This window comes from Magnolia sinica, chromosome 13, assembly GCF_029962835.1.
Source record: "Magnolia sinica isolate HGM2019 chromosome 13, MsV1, whole genome shotgun sequence".
In the NCBI taxonomy this organism is placed as follows: domain Eukaryota; kingdom Viridiplantae; phylum Streptophyta; class Magnoliopsida; order Magnoliales; family Magnoliaceae; genus Magnolia; species Magnolia sinica.
This window is the reverse complement of record NC_080585.1, coordinates 3,257,111-3,273,300: the sequence shown is the minus strand read 5'-3', so window position 1 is coordinate 3,273,300 and position 16,190 is coordinate 3,257,111. Positions and strand designations below refer to the sequence as shown.

General features: G+C 41.4%; 1 protein-coding gene across 4 annotated transcripts in view; it reads right to left on the bottom strand.

The window, feature by feature from the left end:
- The window catches only part of LOC131222432 (beta-glucosidase 12-like), a 38,220-nt gene that overhangs the window by 5,707 nt on the left and 16,323 nt on the right, over nucleotides 1-16,190 (bottom strand). For 3 of the 4 annotated variants that reach the window (XM_058217500.1, XM_058217502.1, XM_058217503.1), the window contains 5 exons: nucleotides 12,935-13,010; nucleotides 9,758-9,835; nucleotides 9,196-9,283; nucleotides 7,924-8,179; nucleotides 5,643-5,758 (listed from right to left, as the gene is read on the bottom strand). In XM_058217500.1, coding sequence (XP_058073483.1) covers nucleotides 5,643-5,758; nucleotides 7,924-8,179; nucleotides 9,196-9,283; nucleotides 9,758-9,835; nucleotides 12,935-13,010 — 614 coding nt within the window. The remainder of the gene's footprint in view (nucleotides 1-5,642; nucleotides 5,759-7,923; nucleotides 8,180-9,195; nucleotides 9,284-9,757; nucleotides 9,836-12,934; nucleotides 13,011-16,190) is intronic. The other variant, XM_058217501.1, reaches the window with a different exon arrangement.

Below are 16,190 nucleotides of genomic sequence, written 5' to 3'. Positions count from 1 at the left end.
ATTGTAAGAGCGAGTGAATTCTAGACACATGGGCATCCTTTCATATGACTTTTCATCGAAGTTGGTTCACTAGCTATAAGGAGTGCGATGGTGGACAAGTATTTATAGGTAATGACAGTGCGTGTAATATTGTGGTTGTTGGTACGGTATGTATCAAGATGTTTGATGGGACAGAGCATACCCTGACTGGGGTGAGGCACGTTCTTGACATGAAAAAGAGCTTGATTTCTCTCGGTGTACTCGATGTCATAGGGTGTAGGTTCACAAGTATTGATAGTGTCCTTAAAGTATATAAGGGGGCACGGGTGTTGAGGGTCAAATATTGCATATTAGACCCCAGTAATTACTTGATTTTATGAACATGATATTGTTTAACGGCCTATTTTAATCATGTTTATGTTGTAAGGTGGATTTATAAGTGTAAACTGAAAAAGATGTTAAATGCATGGAATTGATGCTCCAGAATCACCAAGGTAAGGGATGGACTCCAGGGCGACCGAAATCGATAAATTTACACGCCACATACACGAGAAAATCAAGTCAGTCACATTAAAGAGGCGTGAAAATCATCCAGAATGCAAGATCACAGGGTTTCAACTATCCATTCAGCTCAAAACTTTATATATAGTCTCAAGACCATAAATTAACCGTACATGTCAAATTTCAGCTATTGGATCCCTGTGAAAGTAGCCCAACAGATAGATCAGACCCTGAAAACTTGATTTGGGACCCACGGATATCGGGATATGCTTCAATTTTGGTCCTAACTGTTAAAATAATATGAGAAAATAGATGAACGGTGAAGATTTCCCATGAACATCACAGTGGACCCCACATGCAATAGTGTGTGTACATTGCAGGAGTACACCTGCACGATACAAAACAAGGGACTCGGTCAAACCGAGTTTGACCCGCAAAAGGCAAAGTCCTTCCGTTTTTCCCGCCGCAGGGAATTCAAACGGAAGCCGCTGATCTTGTCTATGGCCCATCCAATGGGGCCATGTAAACGATCTGAGCCATCCTTCAGAATCAGGAAGGATTTATGACCAAGACCCAGAAAATATCATCAGATACAAACCAGAGATCGGACCACACTTTTTCGGACGATCAGATTGTCGCCGTGAGATCAAATCGATGGACCACATCGAACGAAAATCGAAAACCTTCTCCCCTAGGACAAGATTTCAAGAGAAACCTAACAGAAGGAATGGATTTACCTAAGCACCAGAGGAGGTGGGCCCCACAGAAATCTTCCCAAACAGGAACGTGCGTAGGCTCTGTTCTGCGAACGTCCGAGAAAACGGGATATTCCGATATGATCAGCGACCAAATCAGGAACCAAGAAGCTGATCCGAACCGTCCAGATGGCAGACAAGTAGATCAAGACCCTTTATATGCGGACACAATGGACGGAGTGGACGGTACCTTCTCTGAAAAACGGATCGAACGCAACGAGTTTTGCGTCTTTGCTACGCAGAGCAGAGGTGCGCGGGTTTGCGTTGCGGAATCCACCGACACAGCACATCCGAACGGCTGATTTCGCTGGCCCAAGAGCTCCCTATGACCCATCCGAGCCGTCTACGACCATCAGATCAGAGAAAACTCCCTGACCAAAAATCTGCCATAGTTGCTCGAGCCTCTTCCTGGATTAAACAAGAACTCCACGCCCTTTTTAATGGGCCACATTCGTGAATCTGAATGGTCCATTTTGTAGGTCAGAGACTCAGGTAGACATCAGTATATATGGATCATCTCCGTGTAGCCAGATGTATGATTGAATCAGCAACAAGCACTTGCTCTTGTGCGCAAGGAGGGGCGGTGACTAGCTGTCTCATGCGTAAGTTCTTCACCGCATAATGCTGCGGAGATTCTCTCCCTTAGGGCTCGTTTGGCCGGTCGGATTGGAAGGGATTGGATGGTATTGGAAGGGATTGGAAGTTAAATCCCGGGATTGGCAGGGCGTGCCAAACAGAGACGGTGATCTGATCCCAATCCCATGGGTCCTAAGACAATCCACTAACAACACCATCATTACCTTTAAATCCCATCTAGTCCACCCTAATCCGTTCAAATTTGCCTGGGACGTGTTTGGTTCGAGGGATTGGCCGGAAGTGCCGAACAGACTGGATATAGCAATCATATAGCAATCCCATGGATCTCAAGACAATCCACTGACAACACCATCATTACCTCGAAATCCATGCCATCTACCTTAATACCATTCAATCCCTTCCAATCCACCCGGCCAGATGGGCCCTTACGCACTCCCAGCCTGACCGACTCTCAGTTGTCTATAAGAAGGAGAAAGAAAGAAGTGATGGGGGATTGATCTTGGGCTGGATGTGAAGCACAGAACGAGGGAGAGAGAGTAGAGTTGTTTTTATTTTTATTTTTATTTTTATTTTTATTTATTTTATTTTTGTTTAAGGGATGTAGCCTAATCATGTTGTTAGGCTAAACCTCTTAGATAGGGCTAAGAGGTGAAGCTTGTAGTGTGATGGATAGACTTTTTGTTTGTGCCTTTTGTTTAGACTGAATTGATCTTGATACTATTTTGATTATGGGAATGCTTTCAGTTTTTAATAGTCTGTTGTGACTGAAATTAAAATGGGTCTACGATAGCTTTGAGCATGTTCTTTTCCATTTGATGATTATGATATTAGGAAGCCTTGTTGTTCACCATCGTCTCCTGGGCATGATCGGATGACAGTACCCTTCCTAACCTTCATACATCGATGAGTGGTTGCCAATTAGTTTAATTCTGTTGTTTGCTTTGTCTCTTAGGCATGGTTTGGTGATGGAATCCATTCTAATTCTTATATCTTTCATTTCTTGAAAACTAAATCAAAGGAAGTTCAGTTCTGATTTCCATGGTTACACCCTTCAACTTGATGAAGATGAAACTCGAAGTTCAGTTGAGTTCTTGAATCAAGCATAAGATCTCCCTGATCTCTACAAGTGGATCCTCTGAATCCCTAGTTTCCTACCTCTGAATTCTTTAAGTTTTAAATTAATATTTCACCATTATTTCCTCAAATTTATTCGATTTAGATTTCATCTTAATCTAGTTTTAGTTCTACTTAGTTTCAGATTACATACAGGTTTCAGTCCCTTGGAATTCGACATCGGTCTCATCGAGTTTATTACTACATCACAACCCTATACTTGGGGAGTAAACAACGGGTAATCATGAAAGCGCAACGACTCGATGATGTTTACATGATGATCGGGAGCACTTCAAAAGGTAGAGTTGCAATGGTTGTAGTGGATTCCACTTCTGCACGTGTGTGACATGCTGAGCATGGTCACATGAGCGGGTAGGGCATAAAGGCTGAGACGCGCGGACAGAGATACAGAGCAGGTGGAATAGCCACCTGTGAGAAGAATCACAAAGCATAATCGCATGATATCGATGAGGTACATGGACGACTCCAATATCGCAGGGGATCCGTCTTCTATTCAGATGGCTCTATGTGAGCCTAATGCTGAGAAGTGGAAGGTGACTACAGGCGATGTGATGGACTTGTTGTACCAGATCGATACATGGGAGTTGGTGGAACCTCTAGTGAGTCAGAAAGCGGTTGGATGCAGGTGGATCTTCAGGAGAATACATCAAAAATATAGAGCGAGGTTGGTAGCGAATGGTTATGCTCAGAGAGAAAGGATCAGCTTCTCAGAGATATTCATGTTGATGGTATAACAAGGTTTTATTAGATCTGTGATTGGCGTTGGTTGACCAATGCGATCTCGAGCTGGAAGGATGGATGTGAAGTTTGCACTTCTGTACAGAAAATTGAAAGAGCAGATCTACATGAAGCAACCAGAGCGGTTCAAAGTTAAAGAGGCTAAGAAAAAGAGTTTGCAGGAGGTCGTGGTACAACCTCTCGCCTAAGCAATAGTTTGATTCATTCATGGTAAGTCAAGAATTGTATGTTGAAGACATGTAGATCGTCAATTATGACGTGTCTGAAATCAATGTACTGAAGACTCGGTTAAGCGAGATATTCAGGATGAAGGACTGGGGGGCTGCAAAGATGGTTCTCGGCATTGAGACTGAAAGATGAGCATGTTTTGGTAATCATAGGTAGAATACCTTGTGTATGTATTAATCAAAGATGTAATGGACCAGGCAAAGCCGGAGAGCGTTCCCTACGTGTCTCGCCTCAAGACTTCCACAAGACATGTCCTAAAACAAATGAGGAAAAACAGGATATGTTTCATGAGCCTTATTTGAATATGGTTGACAGTGCATGCCATGGTCTGTATTAGACCGGTTATTTCACAGGTAATCAGTGTTGTAAGTAAATACCTCGATAAACAACATTGGATGACAGTGAGATGATTACTTTGATACATTTGAGGTAAGAAGACTACGTCTTTACTTTTGAGAAGACAGGGACAAAGTTGGTATGGTATGTGAATTCAGATTACGTAGGTAGTGTGGATTCCAGAAGGTCGACTTTAGATTACTCGTTTGTACCAGCGGGTGGAGTAATTAGTTAGATGTCCATGTTATCCGATAGGTGCTTGAGGAAGGAGATGTAACTCTAGAGAGGATTCATACCAGCGTGAATCCGGAAGACATGATCACTAAGGTCGTTCCTGTCGAGAAGTTCAAGTTTTGTGCAACTTCTTTGGGATTGGCGATGACGTAAAAGGAGGACAAAGTGTGCACGAGAAGCTATGATGCGATGCAGAGATAGGAGAAGAGATCAATAAGCTACATGGTTGAAGATTGAAGACATAGTGGAGATTGTTGTAAAACTGATGTCTTAAATCTTGGTCTGCGCTGCTCGACCAGTCGAGGGACCGGCTTGATTAGTCGAAGGACCCTTCGACTGGTCGAAGATAGCTCGACTCGAAGTCCAACAATGGTGTATTTGGGATTTTCGGGACGCTCGACCAATCGAGGGTCAGGCTCAACCAGTCAAAGGGGTCTTTCGACCAGTTGAAGTCCAGACTCGACTAGTTGAGGATGGTGCACGGATTCTACGCAGACTGTGTAAATTTGAGGCAGTTTCAGAGAAGTGCGTAAATGGAGTTTCCTAAACTATAAATAGGGGTCTCTAGGGTCTTTCTAAGTAACGCTAAGGCTTTCTAAAGAAGTTCCAAGGGTTCTTAAAAAGGTTTTAGGGTTTCTAAAGGGTGTAGCAATGGTGAGATTCGAGGTTGTTTGAATCGGGTAAATCCTTTTCTCTTTATAATTTACGCTTTCATAGTGGAATTCTGTCGCTTGGTGCGGTGGTTTTTTCCCAAAAGGATTTTTTCACATTAAATCTTTGTGTTCTCTTGTGTTTGCTTGGTGCTCTTGGATTGCTATCCTAGATCTATATCTATGTGATTCCGCAGCACGAATCCCCAACAATCTCATCCATCCAAATTTTGACACATTATTGTAAATTTCTCAACTATCATTTTGTAGGCACTAACCAGCATTATGATCTTTTAAACTTGGGATATCTTCCTGGCATTCCCTTTCCACGATGGGACCCATCAAATCAACACTTTCAATCACCTAAACATGAGCCCACTAGTACAAAATTGTGAATGTGGATACTTTCATGTTTTGGATGCATACATAGACCTACCTTGTGATGGTCAATTGAAAACATAGAATAGAAGGTAGTGTTTCCATCACTCACCATCCAACCACGAAGTCCATAGCTCGTTGGGCTGCATTATAGTCGGACTCGGATGTCGACAGGGGAATACACCAATGGGCCATATTGACTATTCCTATAATGCCCTTTTGAGATTCCTGTAAAGAGAGTTCATCCGGACCATTGGAATATGAGATTGACTTTAGCTGCTCAAGCAGCATAGTTGACTAGTTTGTACAGCAGAAACTAACTCGAATGCTGAGCAGATTTTGTAAGGGTCCACTGTGATGTCTGTGTCTTATCTACACCGTCCAAATTTTTTCAGCTCATTTTAGAAAATGAACCCAAAATCAAAGCATATCCGAAGTTCAAGTAGATCACCCCACAAGAAACAGTGAGACGCCTACCACAGAAAACTTCTAAAGGCCCGCAGAAGTTTTGGATGGATCTGATATTTCTGTTTTCTCTTCATCCATTGGATGATTGTGTGACCCTACCAACAGGTTGGATGACAAATAAACATTACTGTGGGCTCTAGGAAGCTTTTAACGGTGGATGTCATTATCCCCAATTGAGCTTTGGATGTATATGATTAAATTTTGGTATCAGGTTTAAAACAAGCTGATAAATAAGGCTGTAAATGGACCGCATTAAGGCCTGGCCGAGCTCTGTTCAAGCCTGGCCTGTAATTCCGAACTTAAGCCCAAGTCCAGCCCGAGCCCGTGCGGACTGAAATATATTAGCCCAGTCCATCCTAGGACATTTACACAAAGCCCAACCCAAGCCCAAGTCCTCTGTATCTTTGTGAATAAATGATATTTTGATGTAACTCATGGTGTGAGAGAGGAAGAAAATAAAAGAAATGGGAGAAAAGTAGGTTTAAAAAATACCTACAGGCTGGGCCGGGTTCATAGGTCTTTCGGGAGCTAAGCCCAAGTCTGGCCCGATTTACTATCAGGCTCTTGATATAAGCCCGAGCCCGACCGTTGGGCGTTATACACCAACCCAAACCCGGCCTAATACGGGCCAAGCACGAAGGACCATCAGGACTTCCCGGCCCATACATCATACCAGACATATGGACGGCTTGGATAAGACATACATCACGGTGGATCCAAAGAGTTTACTCGTTACGCTCTAGCGTTATGAGTTACTCAGTAGATAATCTGCTCCTGTGACCCGGCGGAGATATTCCTGTGCCTGTGGCTATGTGAGGCCTAAAAAGATATTCGTTACAATTCCACTCCGTCCATCTATTTTGAAAGAAACTAATAGGATTCTAAAAATCAGGAAGATCTAAACCTCACGTGGGCCATAGCACATTAAACAGTGGGGGATTGGACGCCTGGTGTGACAGAAGTTTTGTATCATGATGATATTTGTGCCTTACAATTTATCTGGGTGTTAATAATCTTATGAATGGTTTGGATGGCATATAAACATCATGGTCAGCTTTCCAGGAAGGTTTCAACGGTGGATGTTTCCGTTCCCACTGTTACATTTGGTAGGAACCACCTGAGTTTTGCATCTGCCCGATTTTTGGATTCTTGTCCTATCATGGTATTTCAAAACAGATGGACGGAGTGAATTTGTGACGGACAACTCTATGCACCCACACATCCAGCAAAAAAGGGACGCCGATTTCCTGCAAAAACCTTTCGCACCGAGTTCCTGCACTGGGAACCGAGGTGAGGCTCACTGTGATGTTTGTGAAAAATCATTCTCATTCATCCGTTTTGTGAGTTCATTTTAGGACATGTCACTAAAAATGAACCGTATCCAAAGTTCAAATGATCTGAAAACGTGATAATTAAACATCCACAGTTGAAATATTCGTGAGGCCAAAGAAGTTTTGATTCACGCTAATATTTTTGTTTTCAGTTCATCCCAATAAGAATGACGTTATTAACGGTATGGATGGCATCTAAACATCACTGTTGAACCTAGGAAAGTTTCAACAGTAAGAATTTCCTTAATCACATTTTCCTTTTACGGATCACTTGAGCTTTGTATACGGTTCATTTGTGACAATATGACCTAAATTGAATTCAAAAAACGGATGGCCGGGGAGGATTTCTCACAAACATGGCAGTGGCTCCACCTAAGTTCCCAGCACAGGAACTTCCCGCGAAAGGGTTTCGCAGGAAATCCGCGTCCAGCAAAAAGGAACGGCTGGAGATGTATTAGTTAAAAGAATAGCCTCCGCTCGGTACAAGTGGCACATATGATACCTGGGCCCCTAGTTTGGAGAGTTCCACATGTGTCTTGCATAAGCAAATTAGTTGCATTTCTCATTTTACAATTCTATGAAAGAGGCTCTTACCTGATACTTGTCCCTGTAGTGTCTTACAGTGGCTGCATGTGCAAGAAGCTGATGGTGTCCCACAATGTATGGCTCTGTCCCAGAATTCCCAACGCTGCAATTACCCATTTCCCAATAAGAGCAGCGCCCAGGAGCCTCCGTTCCCCGTGCATACCCACCAACACTGTACATCCACGGCTCGTTCAAGGTGATCCATTGCTTCACCCTATCTCCAAATTCTCTAAAACAGATGTCTGCGTACTCTTGGAAATCAGCCCTGTAACAGCATGCTCAACTGTATTTAGAGGTGTGAAAAATGAATTGGGCTGGGTCATTGGACTATATTGACTGTCCACGCCCACCTCGTCAACTAAATAGCTGAGGCCATGCCCAATGCAGCCATCTAGTTAAGAAATGAGTCGACTGGTTGAGCCTGGCTTGATTTAATCAAGATTGCCCGTCTAATAAATGAGTAGGGCTTGACGTGATGCCAATCCAATCCATTGCCATCGCTATTCACTTCTACTACTATCTGAGTCCAGCCACTTTTCTTTGGAACTTTAACGCATGCCCAACCTGAAGCCCAAGCCCAGTTCTCAGGCGTTCAGCCTCAGCATAAATCTAGACCAAAAAATGATGGGCCAAAGTCAGGTCCAGTCCACTTAAAGCTGGTAATTGGCAGGCCCATGGCTCATTATAACAATCAAAGTTTTGAATGGTGCAGTCTGACCAGTTCAAATCCGAAACGTGGCCTGGCCCATTGCCAGGCCTAGGCCAGCATGTGGCATAGGTATGAGATCCAATCCTTCCATTAGAGGGAGAACACCATGTAGATGCCGGGCACATGAATCAGGCAGTTTCACTTACAAGTTATATCTAGTAAGCCACAGTGCAGAGAACAAAGCATATGGCTAAAAAGACTTCCGGTCATCTTATGTTTGGAACACATCGCCTGTTTCTAACGAGCGGTGGCTCACCCGCGTTAGGAGCAGATTTATTTCTGGTTTAGAATGTCTAAAGAGATGGATCCACCAGATGGATGGCTTAGATATCAAATCCTGAAATAGGCCAGCCCTGATAAGTTCAAAATTAGGATCCCAGCCAACCTGGCACATTTTGCAACCCTGGATGAGCCCAGCGACTAAGGTTCAGCCAACAAGTCTCACTGCATGGGGCTTGCATAAGGATATGGGTAGATGGTATGAGCCGTCCATTTTCTTGAGGTACCATGCAGGTACCACAATACATAAATCAAGGGTGGAGGAGATTTGGAAGCAGAGTATTTATACTTACACGACTTTGGAACTCAAGAAGCCTCCGTACTCGTCCTCAAGGGACTGCGGAAAATCCCAGTGAAAGAGTGTTACGAATGGTCGTATACCTGCGCCCGTGCGAGAGTTGTTTAAGACAATGATATTTGAAGTATTATCAGTTGGGAAATGATGACATGCCTTCCAATATATGGTAATTACAATGCGTCCAAGCTGTGTGGGGCCCACCCATTGTGTGTGTGGAACCCACACAGTGGATCTGGTGAGACTCATCGGCACAGTACATCTCAAGAATCGTTCCTATCCAAAGCTAAGGTGAGACACCACAGGGAGCATTGTACAATTGTGCATAAAACCTATATATTCAGGTGTTGTGGCCACCCACATAAATTTTAAGAGTTTGTACATGTCCCTTTGGAGTGCCGCACATGATGAACGAGTTGGATGATATATACACGAAGCAATGGACCCCACTTTCTATCTGAAAGTTTCTATAGTAGGCAACCCTTCCCAAATGTGTATCTGATGTTATGTGTGTCTCAAAAAAAAGGTACGGGAGAGAAAGAGAGAGATTGAATAATGACCGTTGGATAAGAGCTCGTTGATGAGGTTGTTGTAATACTTGATGCCTTCCTCGTTCACTCCACCACTCAGTCTTCCATCTGGAATTACGTAAAAGAATTGATATACAATAGACGGTCTACAATCAACTTACTATGAGACATCTAGAATTGCATCATGCATTGTTGAGCCAGTTGAACGCATGGTGTGGTTTCGTCCACATTTTGCTATGCATATGATAAATGATCTAGACGGAACATTGTTTGGGGCCCACATGACAATGTGGCAGAGAACGTGACTGCTCATCCCTTGTGGGGTTCATCATTAGTTGGCCTTGAAAGGGCAATCCTATCATCAACTTTCTTATCGCATGGGAGCCGTGATTTTCTCTGAATTTGTACATGGATTAATGGTTGGATCATCCAATCAGCATCACTTGTTCTCTTGATCCATCCACCTTCGTCGAAGCCTGTGAATATACGGTCTAGATCTCTCCAATGTGTAAGTGTACAGGGAATGATGTCTGTCTGTGTACGCCCACCATCTACAAGGGTCTCCAATGTCCCCGTAGGAAGAGAGTTATCATTCCTCCACACCAGTTGCCTCACACACGTTGTACATGTCTATGGTATCCGGAACGCTCATCAGTTGGGCTCCACCATTAATTGACCACGAAACAAAATTTTGACAAATAGTAACCGTCCAATCAACGAACATTTGTCAGCCAGAAAATGCCCTTGTCTTTTAGTATACTTTTGTACGCGGTGGACTCAAGAATCGTTCCTCCCTTTGGGCTTTGGATTATTCCATCTCGTTGGATGGACGGGTCATTGGACTAGACTCGACGATAAGTAAGCCCGTGTCCAAATTTTGGATTCATGAACCCCAGCTGGGGTGTAAAAGTTTGACCAGAGCTATTACAGGGCTTTCAAATTCAATATATAGGCCGGTCTCAGGCCAGGCAAAATGAATTTATTATTATTATTATTATTTTTTTTAATTTTTAAAGGCCTGGACCATAGTCTTAGTCGGATAGTTCCAAATCCAGGCTGAAACCAACCGCAAGCTAAGTTTGAGACCTCTCAAAATCAACTCAAAAAATCTAATTTGGCCCATTATTCTGATTTGGGCCATTCTGGGAAAGACCGGACTTGAACCGAGTGCAGATTACATATAGCTGACATTGCCAGTGGCTACCTTGCTACTGGACAGTGTTTTGTGTAGCCCACTATGATGGATGTATTTTATCCATGCCATCCATCCATTTTAGATCATTACTTTAAGGAATGAGCCGAAAAATGAAGCAGATCCAAATATCAGGTAGACCACACCACAGGAAAACAGTGGTGACCGAACGCCCATTATTAAAAACTTCCTAAGGTCCACTGTAATATTTATATTTGCTGTCCAGTCGGTTGATTAAGTCATGCAAACCTATATGAAGGGAAAACACAAATATGAGGTTGATGCAAAAAATTTGTGGCCCCTAAGAAGTTTTTAATGGTAGGTGTTCAATCACCACTTTTTTCTATGGTGTGGTCCACTTGAGATTTGGATCTGCCTTATTTTTGGGCTTATGCCCTAAATTAAAGATAAATTATATACATCTTGTTAGGCCCACATAGCACCCTCCAGTGGCCAGAGAGTCAATACGAACAGAACTTATCGACGTGTGTATGAATGTTCCTTGTCTAGTGCAAAAAGCCCCAGGTATGGTGTAGCTTGGTGGGTGGGTGTCAGTCTAGGTTCGGGTTTGTTTTAGAATAATTAATAAACGTGTAGCGTGTGGACCCAGTCATATCCTAATCCCACCAACTCTCAATTATATATAAAAATAAATAAATAACAAATAATATATGAAAATAGTGAACATAGGTTTAACCTATCTATTATCTACTTTGACAAATTCGTGTCCCACCAACATGCAATGCTCATGTAAAATTCATCATCAATCAAAAGTGTTGGTGTAAAGTTTACATATTAAATTAAGAGTGGTAATAAAATAAGGAGTTATTTAATATTCAGGTTATGTATGATACTTGATATGTTGACATTTAGGAATTATATATACATGTGGTAAATAATATCTCAAATTAAACTAAGTAAATTGTGAAACAACTATTATAAAATAGCATTCTGAAAGTCATATTGGTTGAAAGATCCTAACCTATGATTTAAAAACTTGTTTGTTGAATGCGACTATTGGATGATTTTTCACTTTTAATTGTCCAACAAATGTTCAGCAATCTAATAAATGGATAATCAAACAAGCTTAAATTTGGTGCATTCTACATCTAATTTGAGGCCTACAATTTGGATGGTTTTATATTTTAATTACTTGTACATCAAGTATGCAATTTCATTGTCACGATTTTTAGTTTTCTAATACTAAATAACAACTATCATGCTGTATTTTATGTTTTTTTTTTTTTAAAAAAAAAAAAACCAGTCTTTTGTTTTTAAATTCTTGTTGTAAATTTTAATCTTTTTGAGTACTTATGTTTGTGTGTAATATTTATTTATTTTTAAAAATCTCAAATAAAAAAATTTGCACCTCAGCACCATAGAGGGCACACATATGAGAAGTACCATTTCATATCTAACATGAGTTATGAGTGCAGTATCCATTAGTGGGTATGGGTAACTCCTATAGTCCGGTCCTAACCCAGCATGTCGACAACCCTGCAGGTTTACAAGAAAGAGTCCATACTGGTTTGGTGGGCCACTTTTGGGCAATCTGCGGTAGCTTTTAGTATACCTTCTGGAGACTACAGAAACAAAAATACAAACCATGCGAACTTGTAATCATATGATGGATCTGCGCTGTTCATCATGCAATACCCGTGTAGAAGTACCCGGGCATGAAAATCAAGACATGGACTCTTTAATTATATGCAAGTTGAATATCCAACGTTGGTTATTCTTTTTTAATCACCTTCGTTTCATATCCTGTGGACCACAACTGAAGAGTGGATTGGCATTGATGTTGGGGCGAGGCCAACTTTCCCTTGAAGACCTCCAAATGAGCGGCCCTGATTTCAACGTGTGCCAATTTGGTACATATGGGGGACTTATCTATGACATATGCAGATGGGTGACTTTCAAGCTGTGGCCACTGAACGGCTCAGATTGATTGAACTATGGACAGAGTGACTGTTAATTCATGTATTCTGAATTTAAAACAAGTAGCGTTCTCTTACGAGGCAATATTCGCGTCCAAGATATGGAGAATCTGTATGCGTCCATTCCCATTTCCTTCATGATCTTCACATCTTCCTGTATCTTTTCACAGTCAGCAGAGCATATCAAAAAAAGAAAGAAAGAAAGAATTGATTCAACTGCATGGAATGCACTTTTATGACACTCATCTCTCACACTGGGCAACATGGCATACGTGAGAGGAATTAGAGCAGATCATCAGGTGGGTCCCACTGTGCAGAGTTTACTGCACTAAAAAATAGGCCTGTGTGCTCATTAGGCAGCAGGAAATGCGCAAAAGAAACGGAGTATGAATGGACTACTTAAGAGGAAGTTAGGATCAAGGGCTGGAGTTTTTGCAAAGGCGTTATGGCTTACTCTTAGTTGTATGAATGAATGAATGAACCGTTCCAAACCATAATAGGTCAACCCATGTGACAGTTAAAAGTTTCGCGGACGTTGCTGACATCCCATGAAGATGAATCACGACAGTTTTAGGTAAGAGATTTAGCAAAATTGTCACTCTACCTAATTTCAATTTCAGCATGTCTAGCTACCCGGTTTAGGTGGGTCAGTTTAGGTAGGAGATCCAGCAAAATTATAATTCCATGTGATTTCAATTTCATGGGGCCCAAGTATTGGTCTTTTCAGAAGAGTTAAATGATACATGGCCTAGATCTCTGGAGATAAGTGTTTTTAGTTTTAACAAATGGGCCCATCCCATGGTCCAGTGATCCAGACCATTGGTCTGTGGAGTCCATTTGCTTGCCTGTCTGATAAGTAGGAAAGCAAAGGAAAATAAAATAAAATATAATGATTCTTTTAATTAGTATTATTGAGAAATGAATTAACTTTAGCAATATGTATTTTTGTAAGGAGAAATTTATGGCTCATTAGACAAACGTCACCTTAAATCTTGTGCTACAAAATTGCAACAGTGAAAAAGACGAACAATTGCAGCAATTCACTCTATTCTTTGTAAGCCACACGTGAGAAAATATCTTGTGAAAGGAGCAGGTTACTTTTCCTATCCATTTCCAAATTTTCACATGTAAGCTATATGAGATTGACTTACATATCAATCTAAAAAAAGTTATATGAGATTGAGACATCCCACCTACTAATTTTGATTGGAGGAAAATGAGGACCTTTCTTTTTTGAGAGGGCAAAAGATTGGAGCTTACCGCCTATAGTATTATTGATATGAAAGAAGACTGTACATCATTGATATGAAAATGAAAGGATACTGTACATCTTTTCGTGCAGGACCAATTAAAAAGCAGATCAGCGACCTTTATCATAGGAGAAAACAAATACCTGATGTACACATCTGAAAAAAGGGCAAGCTAACAAAATCGTTGACATGAAACATGAGAAAAACGAAGACCTTTTATTTATTTAATTTTGCGTTTACATTCGCACTCATACATTCATACCACAGAAACATTTCACGATGATGACTAATGAAACCCATTACCTTGTGTTGAAACTCTTGTGAGTCTACCACCAAGGTATGAGTAAAGACCTAGAAAAAAAAAATGAGGACATGCTTATGGAAAAGTGACATAGAATTCACGTGAATTGGAAACCCATGGATTTCAATTTTATTTTTATTTCTTATTTTGAAATTCTCGTTTTACAGTCTTGTGCATGTTCACGTTAGACCTAATGGTCACCTGGTGTGTCCTCTTAACTAGAGCTGGGCATATCTGACCTGATCTAGTGGATCCGACCCGATCAGACCCGATCAGACCCGTTCTGAACCGAACTGATGACCTGGATTGGTACGGATCGGGTAGGGCCATCCAGATCTGACATTTTTTCAGATCAAGATCGGGTCACGGTCAATCCAGACCGTTCCGATCTGAAAACCCGATCCGAATGGATCCGGACCGTCCTGATCCGACCCAATCCAGAGTGGTTCTTATCAGTAATTCTACTACTTTTCTAATGGTATGGTCTAATTAGAGCTTTGGATATGCATCAATTTTGGGTTCAACCACTAAAATGATATGGAAAAATGAATGGACGGCATGGATAAACCACATGCATTCACGGTGGGCCCCAACGGAGTCTAGTTAGTATAACAAGAAAAGAGGTTTGTTGGTGTACCATATACATAGCTTTATAGATGTCGTAGGATAGGATACCTATTATAGCTAGAGGTGAGTGTCGTGCGAAGACGAGCACTGATGCTCCCTCGAGTTCCGAGTTGTATGAACGGTTCAAAGGAGATCAAAGTTACATGGGCCCCATAGTGATGCATTTATTATATCTACACCGTTCATTTATTTTTAGAGATCATTTTAGAACATTATCCAAAAAATGAATCATATCCAAAGATCATGTGGACCACACCACAAATAGTTGCGGAGATAATGATTTTCATTGCTAAACAATTTGTAGGGCCCACCATAACATTTATTTTCTATCTAATCTGTTCATAAGGTCACAAAGACCTGAATTAAGAGGCAAAACAAATTTCAAATTGATTCAAAACTTCTGTGAGGCTTGTGATCCTAAAAAGGCTTTCAATGGTAGACGTTCAATCCCCACTGCTTTTTTCAGTGTGGTCTACTTGATGGTTAGATCTACATTTTTTTCATCTCAAGCCTTAAAACTAGCTCACCAAATGCACAGATGGTTTGGATATAACACATGTTCCATGATTAGACCCACAGAAGTTGCTAATATAAAGGCAGCAACGTAGGAACTTTCATGCACGACACGCTGCACGCCATGCTGTACACGTAAAGCCTGTAGCGGCTCGAGCTCCGAGTTGTACGACCGGATCAAATGGGAATGGAGTGGTTGGTGGTCTGTGGGCCCCAAAATGATGTATGTGTTTCATCCATGTCGTCCATCTATTTTTCCAGGTCATTTTATGGTGTGAGATAAAAAATGAGGTTTATCCAGATCTCAAGTGGAACACATTACAGGAAACAGTGTTGAATGAGCGTTGACCATTAAAAAACTTTTGGGTGCCATAAAAGTTTTGGATCAATCTATTTTTTATTTTTTCCATTCATCTGGACCTTTATGACCTAATCAACAGATTGGATTTCAAAGAAACAGTACATTGGGCATTACGAGGATTTTAATTGTGGATATCTAATCACTATTTTTTTCCTGTGGTGTGGTCCACCTAAGATTTATATCCCTCTCATATTTTGGGTCAAGTGCTAAAATGATCTTTAAAAATGGATGAATGGAATGGATTAAAACCACACATCATGGTGGGTCCCACAGAGCATCGAC